Source organism: Barbus barbus (genome assembly GCF_936440315.1).
Source record: "Barbus barbus genome assembly, chromosome: 17".
NCBI lineage: Eukaryota > Metazoa > Chordata > Actinopteri > Cypriniformes > Cyprinidae > Barbus > Barbus barbus.
The window spans coordinates 3,073,016-3,093,382 of NC_136745.1; the positions used below are offsets into that span (position 1 = coordinate 3,073,016).

Below are 20,367 nucleotides of genomic sequence, written 5' to 3' on the forward strand. Positions count from 1 at the left end.
ATATTGTACTGTTTTATATAGAAATCAACTATCCAGTACAATGGACATTTTCACAGCTCTTTTTTTCCCCCAGTGTAGGCAGATACATGTCTGGTTATGCATTAATGACAGCAATTTGCATAGGTAGGGCCATAAAGATAAGTTATGTCACTAGTCTCATGCTAACTCATTGGTATGCATTTTATGGGTATACTTTTAATACAGTGCATTACAGAAAGCACAGTTTGTACAAATGATTTCAATTCAATTCTGAATTATTTTCTGTATTTAATCAGATGCTGTCCATGAAGCATTTTTGTACCTGGAACATTCTGTTACCATTTGGACGAATCAATCAGATCAATTTGTCACAGAAAATGACATCTAGAGCTCAAAGGGGGTCATTTAGTGTTTTCTCAGGCCTCGTTGTGGGGGAAGGAAGCCAGAAAAAGGACATTCACAGAGACAGGCCTTTCTCCGCCTCAGAGAAGCACATGCGTGGCATAACAGAAAAGGCTTTTTGACTGTGTAGCGCAGAAGTGACAGCTGAGCGTTCACTTGACTAGATAGCAAGAGTCTTGCTAATTTCTGTGACCCCTACGCCACTGTATCAGGAGACAAACAGAGCGTAATCGCAACAAGCAGGAGACTTTGTAGGAAAATCTTTTTTGAATGCTTCCCCCTCATGCTTCACATAATGTTGCTGTGGGAACAGCAGATACGAGGCACAGCCACTTCCCACTTCCCATAATCCTCAGAGGCACTCTAGCATGAGCGTATAATAAAAAGGCAGTGAAAGATTTTATCTCGCATGTGTCCTCAGCCAGGAGGACATTAGTTATGCAATCAGGAAGTATAAGGTCATGGTAACTATGCAGGTGAAAGCTGGTTATAAAAGCCTCTACAAATATTAATATCCTTTTATCTTGTGGTTGTAGTGAATGGAACTCCGGTGTCCTGTCTCAATAAATCATATAATAATTTGCATATAAATAGCTAATTAAGAGTCTACCAGAAGTGATTTATCAGCGAGGAAGAAATACGTCTCAAAACTCCCAGCGTCTCCTGCACGCTAGATACATAATTGCATTTGATCTTTTTAGCTTTGAAACTAGCTATGTATTGCACAAATGTGCAAAGGTAAAATCCAATTGATAACAAATGCTGTTGATAAACTGTGAAAGGGAAAAAAAGTGAGACAACACTTCCACTTAGATGTCATTTAGAAGAATCCCAGAGGAATCCAATTCATGTTTTTATCTGCTTATGGCTAGTAACGAAAAACAAATCCACGAAAACAAAATTAGTAATAAAACATGCTAAATAACGAAGAACAGCATTTAACTAAATATTAGACTATAAACAAGGCAACTTACAATGTTGTAATGACATTTTAGACAGACAATAAAATAAATATATATATGTGTATATTTATATATATATATATATATATATATATATATATATATATATATATATATATATATATATATATATATATATATATATATATATATATATATATATATATATACACACACTGTATATATCAGAAGGTCAATTGTGGCTCCGAAATGTTTGTCCTTACTGTCTGATCTGAAATGTTCTATGATGGTGAAATTTTTTTTTCCCATTTTGAGAATAATTTGAGTATAATTTCCAACGTTAGCACATCAAAACCAGGCAATCTCTCTGGCTGATGGTAAGGAAATTGAACAGATGAGGTAGCCTAACCCTCATGCATTTTGTATATGGTATTCCTTCTTGAATGTCGGCTCGGGGAATTGGAAGTGATTTCACTGGGTTTTCCTCCATTTATAGCAGGGGAGCGCTTTGACAATTGCAAAAATGGCGGGTTGCCTGGGCACACTGTGAAAAGAGCCTTTGAGATCCAACAGCATAGAGATGAATCAAAGCAGTGCATACTGGGAAGGAGCATGTTTAAAACACAGTCTCGCCACCAGCACTGTCTGGCTGCAGTTATAGTTGAACGACACCCAGACATTTCCAGTCAATTTCCCCACGCTCTTTCCCATGAACAAAAGACATAAAGGCAATTCACGTCTTCCAAACCCTTATTTGACAGCAATTTCTAGCAATTTCTCTTTATATCGTTTATGCAAGGTTCATGAATAAAAAGACTACTGCAAAAGGAAAGGTTTGTGGTTCTCTGGAAGAGTTGGTAACAAATCCAATACTCACCCCATAGACTAGTTCACCCACCATCCCGTTCCAAGTCTTGGTTTCAGGGTCACGGGCACCATATTTTCCGTCCATGACTATGGACAATCTGTACTTAATCCCAACATGTTTGGCAATCTCAGAAGCTAAATCGACACAGTAGCCTTCATACTTGTCATTGCCATCCAGATGCATGTGGTTTTTCTTGTACATCACATATGGTGCTTCCTGTAAATCAAACACATGCTCATTTATTACCATCTTTGCTTGTTGCTTTCATTGTCCGGTGTCACAGGCACCAGAGCCCACCGACAGCTTATCAGTCACAGGCATGCAGGCATGCTGAGATATCATGACTGTGCATTCATACCCACCCATTCTCTCACACACATAATCCACCAAACTGGAACACATACAAGAGGAACGACTGAAGAAGCAGACGGGGGACTGCGGGACATTGATCCACATGTGGCCACAGTCAGACCAAACTGGTAATTTCTAAGGCCCTCTTTGCACCTGGTATTAACATCCATCTCAGGTGATCCAATCACAGGTTGCCAACTGAGACTAATTGTTGTCTACACCTGAAGTAAAGTCTGAGAGTTAAAGTCTGGATCTCATGCTCTTAGTCTTGAGCCCTCAAGAAATCACATGAATGTTTCCATGTCTTAAGCCCGAGACACATGATTTTTGGCTGTCCCAGATGAAAGATTGACATTGTGAAACAATCGTGGCGATTTCTATGATCGAGGCTCCTAAACGGTCATCCTGTGTCATACAGTGAGAGAGGTTTAAAGACGGCCGTTGTCACGGTCTTGCGACCAAAGATAGCCTGCGATCATTTTCTGACAGTGTCAGAAATACATCATGATCATTGCACAGTGTGTTTGCTGCTACGACCCACGTTTACTGACCAGCCAATAAAAATGTGGCATGAAATCAACACGACATGGCGCTATACCATAAAACTGCTTACCTCAAGCTCTTATGCAGTCCTCTTTTGCTGCTTTCACCTTTTTCAATATACATAAAAACTACAACTGCCAAAGCGTCATTTTATTCTTGTATAATAACATGTGCCGTAGCCTACGAGTGAATAGGTGTCATCATCGTACAGTGTACACACGTCATGCCCAAGTTTATTAGATCCATGTCACACAGTGTGCTTTGTTGTAGTGATCTTATATATGATTGCTAAAATTGTGTGTCTCGGGCTTTACTCTGGGATTTGGTTTATGGTCTCAAAAAAAGGAGTTTGAGTTCAAACACACTTATTACAGGTGATAATCAACTTAATCTCCAGTTGCCACAGTATCTTTTAAACTACAGAGAATTTGCAAGAAACTCATGGCTTTGAGTGGCTGCCTAGTTACTATATACAGTGGCACAGTGTTTTGAAATGAATGCTGCAATATATTCATTCTTGGTTCTTGGTTTGGGTTTGGGCCATTGTCCTGCAGAGCTGTATCCCTAATCAAAAATGCAACTGAAAAATCTAACCCAGGGGTCTCCAATTCTGTTCCTAGAGATCTACCTTCCTGCAGAGCTCATTTCCGGCCCTGCTCCAGCATACATGTCATAATTATCAAGTATTCCTGAAGATCTTAATTAGCTGGTTCAAGTGTGTTTGATCAGGATTGATCTCCAGGAACAGGAGTGGGCACCTTTGATCTAACCTATGTCTTCAGGATTGCCTGAAAATTACAGCCAGGTGGGTTTGATTAGGGATGGAACTAAACTCTGCAGGATAGTGAGCATCCAGGGTTGTGTTTCCCTGGTTGCAAGTTCCGTCGTTACCATTATCTAATGATGGATTTGGGAAATACCCCATAGGAATAGAGTTGCCCATGCCTGCTCTAAAATTATTGTTCTGGGTCTGGGTCTTGGATCTTGATCTATTAGTCTGGATCTAAGTTTGGAAGGGCATTGGAATTAACATGCATCTCCAGTAACAACTTGTGATTTGTCACAAACATATGCATCCCTGACCACCTCTAATGATTGGGTCACAATGCACCCCTGGATTCTTTTTACCTATATTTAGCACTGTCCACTTGGGATCAAAACACTGGAGATGGATGATATCAGGTGTAAACAGGTTCTGAGACCATTAGGCAACACTGCAGACAAATCAAAGTAGGTTTAAATCTGCTTCTCTCGCTTTCTCACACACTCACACACACACACGGCCGTGGTGCAATATCCCAGGGGTCTGAAATGCATTGGCAGTTGATAGTGAGAGGTGAGGTAGGCAAGAACGTATGAAGTGAGAAGGAATCCGATTCATGAAGTAAATGGCAGTGACTGCAGAGGAATCATAGTGTTGATTCTGTTCAGACACATTCAAGCATGTTGCACCTATATGCGACAGAAGCCTTCATCATTCCAACAGAAAGAACATTGAACATAGCCCTGCTAAAAAGACCAGCTTATACTAGCATACATTTCTGGCTGGTTCATGCCGGGTATTGATGGTTAGGTGTCTAACGCTGTTTCGGTCTAGCTGTTGGACCAGCACAGGTCAACTAGCAGGACCATTTTAGTGATATTGGCTGATTTACAGGTTTAGCTATATAAACAGCCTGGTGGGAACACCAGCAGCATACCTGGCCATGCCATGCTGGGGACCAGCATCCAAAAACACAATATATGGTCTTTTCAGTAGGGAAACAAACTAAAGCAAAAACAAAGCCATTGTTAGGATCCAAACTCAAAAGCACTCTGTCGACAAACAGAATTGAACAAAGAAAATTGCGCAAGCTGGTTTTATCCTCTCTTTCGCCCCCCATTTCAAACATTGCGGTAGCGGCTTGCTTTTTTAAGCACATCATTATTACCAAACAATATGGCTTCTCGCAGAGAGAACGCATCCCATTAGAGTCAGAGACAATTAGGGTGCCAGTGGTTTAGCAATGGTTTGTTTGTTCTGTGCTGAATGTATCCTCTCACCTCATCCTTTGTGCGATTGTTTTCCTCCTGAATCCCTCTGATGGAATAACCGACAGCTGCTGGTTTAATTGCTCACATTCAAGTCATTTGAAACACTGACCTTGGTTTTTGGTGAAACAAAACAATTACGAGCGATTGTTGTTTTACACGGGATGATGTCGTGAGCATTGATTTGAATTCCTCAGAGGTGCGTGTTTGCCTTGCCAATTGGAGGCTGATGCTAAAGCTAATGTCATTAACAGCAGGAGATGAAGTGATACGTCAGCACCGAACAGTCCTCCGGTCAATGTAAAGTGGATCTGTGCATGGGCCTCATACCTGGCCTCGCACAAATACGCTTTAACTTTGCCGGGGGCAAACCATCGAACCCTTTCTTGTTCCAGTAAGCGCTAGCTTGCTGTTGTAGCTCATGTGTCATTGACCATTTACTTGATGAGTGGAAACAAGTCTTACCTACATATGCATTGTATGTCTACTTTGATGATGTCAATGTAAAACCATCATACCTAATGCCGTTATTGTGATGTCACTGCTACGACAGGCCACTGATATATGGAAAATCAAAATGCTTTGACACCCACACGGATACAGTTGAAACACTCATGCGTCGCGTTTCCTCGCGTTCGACTGTTTCAACGTGTAATGAGTGGATGGAAAGCAACACAAAAGAAATGTGCTTCTACCCGCCCAGGACAGAATGTATCAATCTAGGAGTCAACACCATGACCCTGATGGGCAGAATATGCGACACGTTTAAAACGTCATGGAGCGTGTACCATAATAGTAGTGACCACAATTGTTCGGTTTTCCACTGAGGAATCGTTGGTGTACTGCTGATCCATTATATTAACAAAGCGCTCAAACTCGTTCCAGTATCCGATCTGCAAAGGGAAAACATTCACGTTATTATCAAACAGCAGACATTTTTACTGCATTAACGCTAACTAGCTAACCCCCCCCAGCCCTTCTGTTCGGCTAAGGAGGCTGTTGTGGATGTGTACTCTCATAAGACTGTGTTCATTAAAAAAGTATTAGGTCTCTGTGTTGCGGCTGTTATTGCCTGGAGTTAAACAAAAAAGGCAAATTCTTGGCTGACATTTGTTAAATAGAAAAAAAAATGCTTATGGTGGAATTTTCAGGGATGCAGAAGCTGGAAGTTACTCTTGGATGTAATTCTGCTCCACAAAAACTAAACTTGGTTAGGTTTTAATGATTTACGCATTCTGTTATCACAAGAGCATTCTGTATGTTTCCTCTTCGCTATATGCTGGAGTTGTTTAGCGGTTGAGTGGCATGTGTCAGAACTGTTAGCATAGCTCTAGCCACTAGGACATCACTGAGGTGACATTGCAGAGGGGTCCAACACAGTCTTGTACATCACTTCTGACAGCCACTGTCAATGCACTTCTCCTTACCGACACTGACCCCATCTAACCTTAGGCTAAACTACTCTCATCTGTGGCGACTGTTGCTGGAATTCTGTGTTATAAAGGGCAATTTCTATTAGCTCACAAGAAAGCTGATGAATACTGGTTGTGTCAATTCAAGCTGCTGTAGAAGGTAGGTAGTAAAGTTTTAAATGGGGATAGTGGCTTTAAAGATGAGCACAATTTTATTTTCTGTGATGCATTTCTTATTGAAGTTAGAAGTTAAAGGGATAGAAAAAATTTAAATTGTGTCATCATTTGCTCACCCTCAAGTAGTTCCAAACCTGTATGAATTTCTTTGTTCTGCCAAACACAAAGGAAGATATTTTGAAGAAAGTTTGTAATCAGGCTGTTTTTGGGGCATCATTGACTTCCATAGCAGGAAAAAAAAAAATACTCAAGTCAATAGTGCCCCAGAACTGCTCTGTTTCCCACATTCTTCAGAATATCTTCCTTTGTGTTCAGCAGAACAAAGACTTTCATGCAGGGTTGGAACTACTTGAGGGTGAGTAAATGATGACACAATTTTAATTTTTGGGTGAACTATCCCTTTAAGACATATTGAAGGGCTTGTCCAGCTACTCCAGCTACAATATTGTTTTCATGCACTATTGTGAATTGTATTTTTCTTTCTTTCTTTCTTTCTTTCTTTCTTTCTTTCTTTCTTTCTTTCTTTCTTTCTTTCTTTCTTTCTTTCTTTCTTTCTTTCTTTCTTTCTTTCTTTCTTTCTTTCTTTCTTTCCAGCACTGAGCTAGAAATATCCACTTCAGTAACACTTACACACACCAGACTTCACAGTTTTCTTTCTATCTATAATCTTAAGATTTTTACAGATGGTTTGCTCATATATCATTTGCTTGATTTATATAAAATTTTATTGCTTTGGTGAAAATGTATTTATTTTTCTGGCTGTTGACAGTATTTTCTGATTTATGGAGTGATAAAAAGAGATCCAAAATCCTCTCTTTAAAAAACATTATCTCTTACACAGTAAGTCAACAAAATGAAACAACAATTTTGAATCATGCTCATTTTGAACAATGTTCAGATTTCTGTTCTGCAAATGTATGCATATTAGTGCATTTTTAAGTAGATAATACTTCATTTACATATTTAAACATAACATTTCAGAAGATTTGTAATACAAAATGTAACAATGTACTTTTATTAATTAACTGGGGAGGTTTTATTCAATTCACCTGTGATGTCTTGACTTATTTGTTGCTAAGTCAAGTGTAAGATGAGTGCAAGATGAGTCACCAGTATTTTGGGTCTATTTTCTCTATTGAGAATAACTATACATTTTAAATATGTATTTCTGATTTATTTTAATTTTTTTTCCTCAGACTTTAAGTAAACTAGTATATACATATTGAAATGGATCCCGGTTTGAGTTCTCACACTGACTTTACAAAGCTTACCTAGCAAATGGACAGATTTATGGATGACTTACTTTTCTTGGGCCCCCTGTTTTCATTTCATAAACATCAATAGTGTAGTTTGATCTGCGACCAAAGCTGTCAAACTGGATATTGCCAGTCATCCCTTGCGCCTGGACCTGCCAGAAACAACAACACAAAGAAACCAGAAAAATAACAATGGTCCTTTGAAACTTAAGAATACATTAAGATGTGTCGGAATAACGCATATAAATCATACGGAGGCACAATTCATTTCAAAGTACTCACTCTGACAATCTGAATTACTCATTGAGAGATTACAAATGGTTATTGTCATTTTCATAAAAGCTTAAGCACTCAGAATCTTGCATGAGAAAAAGAAAAGATAGACGTTTTACCATTTTGAGAGCTCGTTCAATGTCGATGCCTTGGCTCCAAGGGACCGCAGGGTTAGCTAGGCAATCGCCCGCACTGCCTCGTCTGGATACGTCTACTCGCTGGCGTCGCAGGTATCGGAACGCCTCCGCAATGACCAGGATAGCATCATAAGACAGCGCTGAAGTGTACTGTACACAACAACCGTTAAGCACCTCACATTAACAGTTATTTGTTAGAGCAGTTTAAAATAAGCAAACACATTATCTGTAAGTAAACACTTCGAAGAGGGTTAAAATAATCTGCCCTCTTCCAGGTCTACAAGCGCATGTTGATGCACATAATGAAGGATAATTGCGATGCTATACTACATGTAATCATAGCTGGCAAATGCAACAAAAGACGACACACTTCAGGGATGTAGCTTGTGCATTGTTTCTTGCTATGTAAAGCGTGTTAACCAGGTTTCTAATTACAGAGATATGTAAAATGTTTAGTTTATGTGAGACTCTACAGGGTTTTGCTGCTATTGTTGTTCATGGGTGTAACCTGTAATTACATCCCATTTCAACCAAGAAAAGAGAACGAGCTGGCATCTGCTAATTTGCCGTGAGCTACGCTATTGTATTGTTTTGTATTTCTGCAAAGCGACTGTAGTGAGGAATTTAGCGACTAAAATAAACGTAATATAACAAAGGTAACATTGTCAATTTACATTCTCAATTCAAAAGGCCTTTTGATGCCTTCATTAAAATACTGTCCTGGAAAAGACTTAGAATATCTTTATGACTTTTTTCCACAGTGAGAAATTAATGAAAAAGAAAATGTGTTTAAAAATAAAAATAACGTCACAGTGCAAAATATGTACTGGGCCCCTAAAAGCCTTTTTTTTTCTTGTTTTTTGGGGTGACTTGGACATTTTTATAACATTCAGGTGTTTTTAAACCTGCTTGCCAGTTCAATGAGAGCATGGTCATTTCTTACCCACCCATCCACAATAAAACCTTAATTAAAACAGCATTAAGAATCTATTTATCTCATGATCGTTGTTTAATTAGATGTAAATTGAGCCCTAGTTTAATAGCACCTTGGACTGAATATCAATATATCGACTGTTGCAAGGAAGGAAAATAAAGAAAATGGGCAAAGAAAGAAAAAGTCAAAGATCAGAAGAAGAGACAACAACAATGGTTGTTGTTGTTGTTATTAAGCAGTAGTTTCAGACCTTCAGAGGTGTGTTTCTAGCTTCAGGAAACTCTCTTTCATCTAGACGGTCCCATCTCTGGAGAAACTGTTGAACAACTGTGTTTTCAGGATTGATTATTTGGAAGCCACTAATGTTTGCTCCACCGAGAAAGACCTTGTCCAGGCTGATGTTGGTAAAGCCCTGAGCAAAGAGATGATGGAAAAGAAGCAAGTTTAGGATCCATGAGATGATGGCAATATAACAATCATCCTGTGAAAATGGATTCAACTCAATGTTTCTGGTTCAAAACCCAAAAGAAGAGTTCTTTATTGGGTTCCTTGTAGTATATTGAATATACATTAGTATTATATTATATAGGGTTGTTAAATTGGTAAAACCTTAAGAAAACCAATATTTATGATTCAAATATATCACTTCAGGAGAAAAAAAATAAAAATCACACCCACACTGTAAAAAGTGAAAAGTTGACTTAACTTAAAAAAATTGAGGAAACCCCTTGCCTTAAAATTATCAAGTAAATAATAATAATTTCAGAGGTGCTGAAACTCACCAGATTGGCAATAACATAATGGTAGCCCCGACTGTTCTTTCCGAGTGCCACAACCTACAGGAAAGAGAATCAATAACAGTTTACAATCCATGTAAGAAGAGTGCAGGGGCCTTATATCGTCCCTCAGGTGAACTCCTCTCTCCATTTACACTGTCTTAAGTGACAAAGGCGCTCAGCATTGATGGATGTTTCCACATGCAGCGGCTGACAGTCTTTGATGTGGCTTGCTACTGTACGCTGGCCAACTGGAATACACATGGACAAAACCGACATGTCTCTGACTTCCTACACATGAACAAAGGGCGTCACTGCTGGGCCGGGTGTGCCGATGACTGACCCGAACTGACCCTGTAACCTTCCCCTCAGACCCCTTTCAATAGTGGCCATTAGTGAAGTGTACACACAATGATCACTTCAAGGTCATAATTGAGCTATTTATGATCTTGGGTGATGTGTCCTCATTATTCATATTGAACCCCAAGGTAAGATCTCACATGGGACACATGGGAACTAGATGAGTCCTCTGCACAATCTGACTGTTGCAACCTAGAATTAAACTGCTGGTTTTGTATGGCTAGAGGAGAACTGCACACTATTTTGACACACTATTTCCTTGTTTAATACTGTAAAGCTACTTTGACACAATCTGCATTCTAAAAAGTATAAATAAATAAAAAAAATTGAAATAATGGTGACTTGACTTTTGAAAGCAGTTGGTTGTGACACATGCTTTGTGAATACACTCACCTAAAGGATTATTAGGAACACCTGTTCAATTTCTCATTAATGCAATTATCTAATCAACCAATCACATGGAAGTTGCTTCAATGCATTTAGGGGTGTGGTCCTGGTCAAGACAATCTCCTGAACTCCAAACTGAATGTCAGAATGGGAAAGAAAGGTGATTTAAGCTATTTTGAGCGTGGCATGGTTGTTGGTGCCAGACGGGCCGGTCTGAGTATTTCACAATCTGCTCAGTTACTGGGATTTTCACGCACAACCATTTCTAGGGTTTACAAAGAATGGTGTGAAAAGGGAAAAACATCCAGTATGCGGCAGTCCTGTGATGCCTTGAAAATGCCTTGTTGATGCTAGAGGTCAGAGGAGAATGGGCCGACTGATTCAAGCTGATAGAAGAGCAACTTTGACTGAAATAACCACTCGTTACAACCGAGGTATGCAGCAAAGCATTTGTGAAGCCACAACACGCACAACCTTGAGGCGGATGGGCTACAACAGCAGAAGACCCCACCGGGTACCACTCATCTCCACTACAAATAGGAAAAAGAGGCCACAATTTGCACGAGCTCACCAAAATTGGACGGTTGAAGACTGGAAAAATGTTGCCTGGTCTGATGAGTCTCAATTTCTGTTGAGACATTCAGATGGTAGAGTCAGAATTTGGCGTAAACAGAATGAGAACATGGATCCATCATGCCTTGTTACCACTGTGCAGGCTGGTGGTGGTGGTGTAATGGTGTGGGGGATGTTTTCTTGGCACACTTTAGGCCCCTTAGTGCCAATTGGGCATCGTTTAAATGCCACGGCCTACCTGAGCATTGTTTCTGACCATGTCCATCCCTTTATGACCACCATGTACCCATCCTCTGATGGCTACTTCCAGCAGGATAATGCACCATGTCACAAAGCTCGAATCATTTCAAATTGGTTTCTTGAACATGACAATGAGTTCACTGTACTAAAATGGCCCCCACAGTCACCAGATCTCAACCCAATAGAGCATCTTTGGGATGTGGTGGAATGGGAGCTTCGTGCCCTGGATGTGCATCCCACAAATCTCCATCAACTGCAAGATGCTATCCTATCAATATGGGCCAACATTTCTAAAGAATGCTTTCAGCACCTTGTTGAATCAATGCCACGTAGAATTAAGGCAGTTCTGAAGGCGAAAGGGGGTCAAACACAGTATTAGTATGGTGTTCCTAATAATCCTTTAGGTGAGTGTACATATGCACTTAAAATACAGCAAATATTTTTTTTTCAAGTGATCTAGTAATGCTCCAAATGGAATTCATTCTATGTCAACATCTATGAATTATCATTAAAGTATTAGTTGAGTATTAGTAGATTGTTGGGTTAGGGTAAATTGACATGTATTGGCAAATTTAGTTATAATCAGTACAGAGGAGCATCAAAATAATGTGTTAGCAAATATTAAGCAGACAGTCTACTAATACTGCAATGGCTGCTAGTTGTTGCAAAGTTGGAGTTGCAAAGTTACTTATACTGTAGTTAGTATAATGTCCATGGGTACCATGAAAATAATGTTGCCAAAATGCCCATTATACAAATGTTTCTTGTTTGTTCCACTCATTCATTCTGTATTAGTGAGCTGTGGCTACTTTGTACAAATTAAAAAATAATAAAAACCTTTTTTCCATCTAATAAAAATGCAGCTCAGAGGAAGAACTGCTTGTGAATGCTGGTCAATTTTGACAGCAGCAAAACTGCAAATTCATATCATACTATGAAATGGTTATAATATCATAGTGTTACTGAGCTGAAGAACATGAAGGGAAGTACATGGAGAAAGCAGTAATGAGCATTGAGCTATAACTTGAGCGATTGCACCATTCTAGACAGAACAACATGTTCACCCAAAAATTGACCTCTTGTCACACAATTTACTAAAATCTCTTTAGTAAAGGAGTAGACAGTGACTAGGCACTGTTAAGTCCAAAAGAGAACAAAAAGCACCATAAACAGTTTAAATGACTCTTGCACCACATTTTTTTTTTCCACCCATAAATTTCACCCATTACAAAAATCTACACGTATCTATAAAACCTGTGCATTAAGAGAGAACCAATGTCATTTGGCTTCACTGAATGTCAAACTACACAAATATTTTTTAATACAATTTAGGGTAACACTTTATTTTGATAGTTCACTTTAGACATTCTACTAACTATAAGTAACTGCAACTACATGTCAGCAAGCAGTCATTGGAGTATTAAGTATTAGTGGACTGTAGAGCTGGAGTCAAGTCCAGCTTTGTCGAGTCCAAGACAAGTCCAAGACCAGGACTAGTCGAGACCGAGTCCAAAGAGGGTCAAGTCCAAGTCGAAAAATTTCGAGTCCAAGTCAAGACCGAGTCCAAATGAGAGAAAAAAAGGATCCTCTTCAAGACCACATACTCAATTATTGATAATGTATGTGATGCGAGAGACATCATATCTTCTATTCTAAGAAAATAATTTGTAATGATCAAAATTATTTGTAATGATCAAAAATCATGTGCAAAGTAACAACTCTGTAGGACAGGGGTCTTCAAACTAGATCCTGGAGGGCCAATGCCCTGCAGACTTTAGCTCCAACTGGCTTAACACACCTATCTGGAAGTTTCTAGTGTGTCTAGTAAGAGCTTGATTAGCTGCTTCAAGTGTCACTTTAGACATTCTACTAACTATAAGTAACTTTGTAACTACATGTCAGCAAGCAGTCATTGGAGTATTAAGTATTAGTGGACTGTCTGCTTAATATCTGCTACTATTTTATTTAGATGCTCCACCAACACACATTCAACTGACAAAGAAACTCTGCAAACTTATTCTACTAACCCTAACCCTAACTGTCTACTGATACTCTAATGAGAGTTGCAAATTAATTACAGTCCATTACATGTCTAAGTGCACTAGTTGATAATGACAGAATTTTCATATTTTGGCTTTAATGCTTCCCCAAAACATAAAAGTCTGAGATATAATGATGCAGCCGTATCTTTTCTGATGCTCTTTTGCCATAATGCCCTTGACTTTTGGCTCCATTGAAGGCTTTTGGAGCCAGTGAGTTTATCAGTCCTGTCCCACAAACATATACTGCTGCAGGCTCCTCACACCTGAGCGAGAGCTGGCGAAAGAACAGAGATCACAACTGAACTTCACAGCCTGCAGGCCAGCAGGACCACTCTACAACCTTGATGTGGACACAGCCAGGGCCTAATGACACGAGTCCATTCAAAGGGTCCAGACCGAGACCTGACGCGCACACGACACAGAACACTAACAGAAGACATGACAGAATTTTCATTTGGAGTGAACCAGTCCTTGAAATAACCAGTGATCTTTAATGCTAGGTGATTATGCATTTTTTTTTTTTTTTTACCTTTCCGTTCCCTGTTGAAAAAAAAAAAAAACGGCATAAGCTGGTTAGGTATGTTTTGAAGCATGACAGCTGGTTTGAGCTGGTTAGGACCAGCACATGACCAGCATATGACCAACTAAGGACCAGCTTAAACCAGTTCAAACTAGCTGCCATTCTTTAAAACATAGGCTACCTAACCAGATTATGCCGGATTTTTTTTTTTTTCAAGAGGGTTAATGTGTAATATATAGTAGTTGCTTGTGCATGTAAACAATCTGCAAAGTTACAAACCACAAAGTCCACACCAAAGAAACTTCCAAAAAAAGAAAACAGTTGCCTGAAACGCCTCATTGGTAGTCCTCCCATTATTTCTGGGACTTGGGTATGTCATCATGTTACACATTTACATAATGCCCACCTACTGGCTGCTTTTGTCTGCCCCCAAACAACAGTTGGGTATGTGATTTCGATATGTCGAGAAGAAGCTGTTTTTTTGTTTTTTCACTGCAAGGACAAAAACCATTGTATAGACTTACTATAGAGATGCCATAGTTATTGTTTACAGCTGCTCATGAAGCCTCAGGAGCTAAAACCTGATTTTGGTAATTGCCGTAACATTTCAAATACACACTTTAAACATTTGACCAATCACAAAAGACTGGGCTGGAGCAGACAGAGTTGGATTTAAAGAGACAGGAGCTAAAACAGAGTGCTTCAGGCAGTGGGCAAGAAGCTATGCTGCTGCAGTGTATAGAATTACAAAAATAATGTGATTTCTGATTTTGAAAATATCCAGATGTATTCTAGCATAGCCCAAAAATAAAATTATGAACTTGTAACTGAACATAATATGGCCACCTTAAATGACAATATTCAACAACTATAATATTTCACAGCAGCAGATTACTGAAATCCCAGCATGTAACATAGACGGGTGAAGGTGGGCTGATTTCTGAGAGGCATTATGAGGCTGGATTACAGTTGTGCTCTGAGTTAATGTGAAGTAAATACCCGAAGAGTCCTGCTCTCACTTTGTAATCTTCCTCCCCCCGCTGGCACATTGATCCCACCTCTAGCACTGTCACCTTTGTGTTGGCCAGCCAGAAAGAGATTTGTGTCCTTGAGGGTAGTTTTCACCCCATCGTGACGGGCAAAGACAAACCAGAGTGACCCTGTGCTCGCCCACAGACAGAACCTATTCACACGGGTCTGACAGAGAGAGCCCAAGCATGAGCCCAAATAAAAGCAATTGCAAAGCATTCAGTCCAGAGATTCACTAAACCAGACGTCAAACCGCTGGGTCATTACAGCTCCAGCGTGACCTTTAGCTAAAACATGCAGAGCTGGGATTAGGACTCGAGTGCAATAACTGCAAAAACAGTTTGATTGTTTTAGGAAAATGATGTTAAATGGCATAGCAGGGACTCTATAATTGCTCTTCCCTGCAGTGAGCGGTTAGGGTTTCATTTCTTGGGGGCTGATGAAGAAAATGATATTGGATAGTACCATAGAAGAAAACAAAAATGAATAATAAATAAAAAATAACTAGATTTGCATTTCCTAGAGGAAATATCTGTGCTTGCAAGGCAGCAAAAGAGTGTTCAAATTTGAGGCAAAATATCACTTTAGAGAGGGAAATGGGGAGAATCTGAGAGTAACATGCTAAATTAATGAATAAAGAATGTAAGAAAGAAAAGATCAATCACAATAATTCAGTATGTAAATTAATTTAAAATGGAAAACCAATACCAATATTGCATGCAAATATTGCTATGACATCATCAGTGTTGATTAGAATTTGAATGCTACACATTCTATACATGATGTAATGTAATTTAGAGAGATTTTCAAACCTTAGAGGAGACAATTGAAATATTATTTTGTATTGAACTTATAATTTAGTAGCAATATTTTGCAGTTCTTTAGCATATCAGAAATAGTGGCAAAAAATTATTTAGTGCAATGAACATGAACTTGATGATTTCTCTCCGAATGGTTTATGATACCAAACTTTGACTGAAAAAAAACTAAAATTAAATATATATTTATTTGCTATCTGTTTGACATCACTCAGAACAAGTCATTTTTACAGCTCATGTTTATTGCTGCTCTTTGTGGACTGGGAAGATAGTTTTGGGTTTTGAAAGTTACAGTATGTTTTCACAGTGCAAGCTCCTTTATCTCAAAAGATGATTCCTCTTAATGCTATATCTGAAAGAAAGAAAAAAACTAACAAAAAAAACAGATCACATACCTAAGGCTTCAAAACAAAGTTTGGATGAAGTCGGTATATTATGCAGTTGAAGCTGAATTAATTATGGAACATTGTGGAGAAGAATGAAAAATATATATACGTTGCACTGTAACTAAACAAATAACAAAGCATAGGAATAAAACAATGTTTAAGAACCATTCAAAAAATATTATTCCAAATGCAAAAATAGAAGTGGGTCTAAACCATCATGTGCAAGCCTTGTCTTATCTCACTCACACCATGAGTGCAGCTCAGGTAACAAAAAAGCTGCAGCATCATCAATTCCTCCTCCAACACTTACCTCATGGCATGACCAATCAATAAGCGTTCTTCAAAACTCATTGAGGGCCGAGGCTGGGGGAGGACAAATGGCCCCAAACGCTTTCCAAAAGCTCTCTAGAACACTCAGTTATCTTCATTTTTGCTCCCTCAGGCTAGCTTTTATGTGGGCAGGCCAGAAGCTGAAGTGATCCCGGGGGGGATACATTCTAATTAACTGGCAGGAGCATCTGTACCTCTCCTGTCCTCTCAGCTGCTTTGGATTTAAACCTCTGTGAGCTGAGCATGTCTGGCTCTTTTCCAAAAGACAAACTAAATACACTAGCCTATGCAAATAGCTTTGAATCCATGTATAACTTGTCTGAAACATTAGACACATTTAATATTGGTTTTTACTCAAATCACCATTGCAACATCGGGCTGATCCAGTGCAAAGCATAATCCAACGTACATTTAAGTGGTTTACTAAAAAAAGCAACATGTAAAACCTTCCAAACCATAATCCTCTATATCCGTTATACCATCAATAAAATGAATATGCATACGCTAGCGTCCCAGTAAATATCAGTAAGCATTCCAGTGGAAATCAATGACTGCATAGAGTCTGAACCTCACAGAAATGTATGAAGTTTGAATGATCAGACATTTCAGTATTTTTTATTTTTTTTTGCAAAATAAAAATGTTAATTTTGCCATAATAAGACATTAGTTTGAGGATGAGTCCATCGAACATCGCTGCAGCCCTACATAGGATGGATAGATGGATAGACATTTTTATGAGCTCTGCAGAACAAAGTATTTGATAGGAGCAAAAAAGAAGTAATTGACATAAAGAGAGGCAGAACTATTGATAGAGGTTACCAACCTCTACTGTTTTCATAGTGGAGAGTCCTCTGAGGTAATAGTTGTCGATAGTTTTAAAAAATATATATATTAAGAAGAACATGGTCATCTTCAAAGGAGGATCAAGTGGACCAATGGCACTAATGGCTGCCTTTTCCACACCAATATGGCTTTTCATGCTTCAAAATTGCCCCAAAAGAGCTGTGACCAATCTAAAATCATTAAACCAATCAATCCCGTAGCTTATTTTCTAAAGTCTCCATTTTAAGAATCTCCCCATGTGTTAAAGGTTGTAGAGTGAGATCTTGAGCTGAAAAATCAATCCTGCTCTGGGGTCTGTGATCATTTCCCACCCCCGGTTGACCTGAAAGATGACCCAGCCAATGGAGTCTGGTCCCTGTTAAACTCAGCAACATCACTATGGTGGCCATCTGTCTGATTTTAGGTCAGGCACAATCCGGTTTTGAAATACCATGTTCACCTACTAGCACAACCTTGAGCCAGATGATCATTTGTCCTGTCACTCTTTTATATTTGAACCAAAGTTATATAATTAATAAATAAATACATTTTAAAATATGCAATGTTTAAAGTTATATTAAGTGACCTACATTCTGACACATTGTCAGTATTGATTGTTTAGAAAAATGTTGTCTCATATCAAGAGAGTGGTGTTTTGTTCCTGAATGATTCAGTGTTTTTGAACAAATCAGTTGAGTCAATGACTCAATGACCCATTCATTATGTTTTTCCTACAATTTACAATTACAATTCCTACATAGAGATTTTTGGTCTTGGATGTTTTCGATGAGATATATGAGCTCATATTGAAATAACTGACATTTGATTGCAGATTTTGCTGAACTTTGAGGCATTGTTGAGCTCTCTTCTGAAACTCTAGAGAAGTCATGTGAGAATACTGGAATTCTTTTCTTGATAGGAAATGTGAGAAGCAGGAGACCTGAGCAAAAGTCAACCCAGGCTCATGGAAAATAACTTGCTTTGTGGCGACATTTCTGCAACACTGAAATTACATACAGCACCTTATTGCATGTTTCCTGGCAGTTTCAAAGTGAAACGTCCAGTGAGTGGTGCTAAAACGCGCATTCAGTACATGTCCGTGGCCACGTTTTTATAGGATTAGGGATGTAGAATAAGGCATTAATATGTGCTTAATTAGTACTAATAAATGGCCAATATTCTAGTAATAGTAAATAAAACTCTTGAATCTTGAATCTTAATATGCATGCTAATAAGCCACTATTAAGAGACCCAAATTTCTATCTTAGATCGGTCGTGGGCCCTGTGCCTCACCTAGTTGCCCACTGACGACAACACTAACCAAAGTTGCCAGGCAATATTGCTCAAAAAGCAATCAGCCTCAACCTGTAAATCATAATTCGTCTGAAAAGGAATAAAAAGCTGTGGAAATTTTTGAAATTTTAGAAGTCTCTAGTGTCCATTTCAACTGCCTATTTATTTATTTATTAACTTTTTTGCATTTTGCAGAAATGTCGCAACAAGCATGTTTTTTTCAATGAGCCTGGGGAGGCAAAAGTCTAAAAATATTGACAGCTAAAGAAAATAGTTATATGAATAGATTTAATGTGTTCTTTTACTTTACTTTTGCAGCAACTGCCAAGGTGCTACAAGGTCATTCCTATCTTAATGTTTATACAGTTGTCCTTTGTTTCAGTCATGTCTAAGCTCAACGTACATGATGCTCTATGTTTGTTCTTCCCATATTCATGTCTCTGTGGTTATAAATTCAGCAGCTGCAACTTGAGCATATTTGTCTATCAAAACTAGAAACACGAGTGTGTGGATTACTCTTAGTGTATTTTTAATTAAGATTTCGGATTACCCTCTTTACTATGTTTGACTATTGCCTGTTCCTGAATCCTGTTTCATTCCGTCTCACTCTGTTTGCCTCCTGCAGTACAACTCTAACCCCCTAATCCCATTAGATTGTTAAAGTGACACGTTAAACACTCTCCAGAGCCTGTGAGCTTTTAAGAGATTTTAAGGCCCCAGTCTTTAGGATTTACCTCAGATGACTCGAGCATTGTTTTATTTTGAGTCTTACTTTTTCAGCTTGCTTCTGTTTGCAGGGCTAAACGAATCCCTGTCTCAAAAATGAATTCTGTCATGACATGAGGGTGAGAAAATTATTTTGTGTGAACTATCCCTTTAAGTTTTTTATTAGCCATTTATACACTGACCTTCATGCAACATTCAACCCTGAAACATTTCTTTGTGAAACAAGGTTGGAGCAAAACCAGTTCTGTCATGTTATGTATGATGATGATTTTTTTTGTACATTTTAATGTGCGATTTATTACAAGTCAGACCAAAACTGCATAGTAAAAGTTATTTTTCAATGTTGTAAATAAATAAAATAATATTGGAGTACATTTTACAAGAAAATACCTCAGTTTTTCCAAACAGTTTTACCTCAGTTTTTCTTCTAAAATTTATTTATTTTTTCTTCTAAATTTCATGTTTAATTATCTGTTATAAAACAATTTCGCATATAATTATAAAAGAAATAGCAAGTAGCACAATTAAAGCTTTTCATTTGAAATTTGTTTCATTGACTGGATCAATGATTATCTTCACAAAAAAAATAATAATATTTTTATACATATACATATATATATATATATATATATATATATATACAGTATATATAAATGAGGTCAATAAGTGGGAATAAGTGACAGACTGATGTATTTACTAAACCAATTACTTGACTGTTGATGATAACCGTTCCCCATTGTTCAAATATCAGAAGTGTTAGCATTTGTGACCGCTGGGCT

The 20,367-nt window shown here is 38.4% G+C and overlaps 1 protein-coding gene across 1 annotated transcript in view; it reads right to left on the minus strand.

The window, feature by feature from the left end:
* Positions 1-20,367, minus strand: part of LOC306882999 (glutamate receptor 3-like) — a 121,233-nt gene that overhangs the window by 27,959 nt on the left and 72,907 nt on the right. Inside the window, exons 5-10 of the mRNA XM_079438042.1 lie at positions 10,069-10,122; positions 9,537-9,698; positions 8,335-8,502; positions 7,990-8,094; positions 5,886-5,990; positions 2,182-2,388 (exon numbers count right to left, since the gene is read on the minus strand). Of these exons, the coding sequence (XP_079294168.1) occupies positions 2,182-2,388; positions 5,886-5,990; positions 7,990-8,094; positions 8,335-8,502; positions 9,537-9,698; positions 10,069-10,122 (801 nt within the window). The remainder of the gene's footprint in view (positions 1-2,181; positions 2,389-5,885; positions 5,991-7,989; positions 8,095-8,334; positions 8,503-9,536; positions 9,699-10,068; positions 10,123-20,367) is intronic.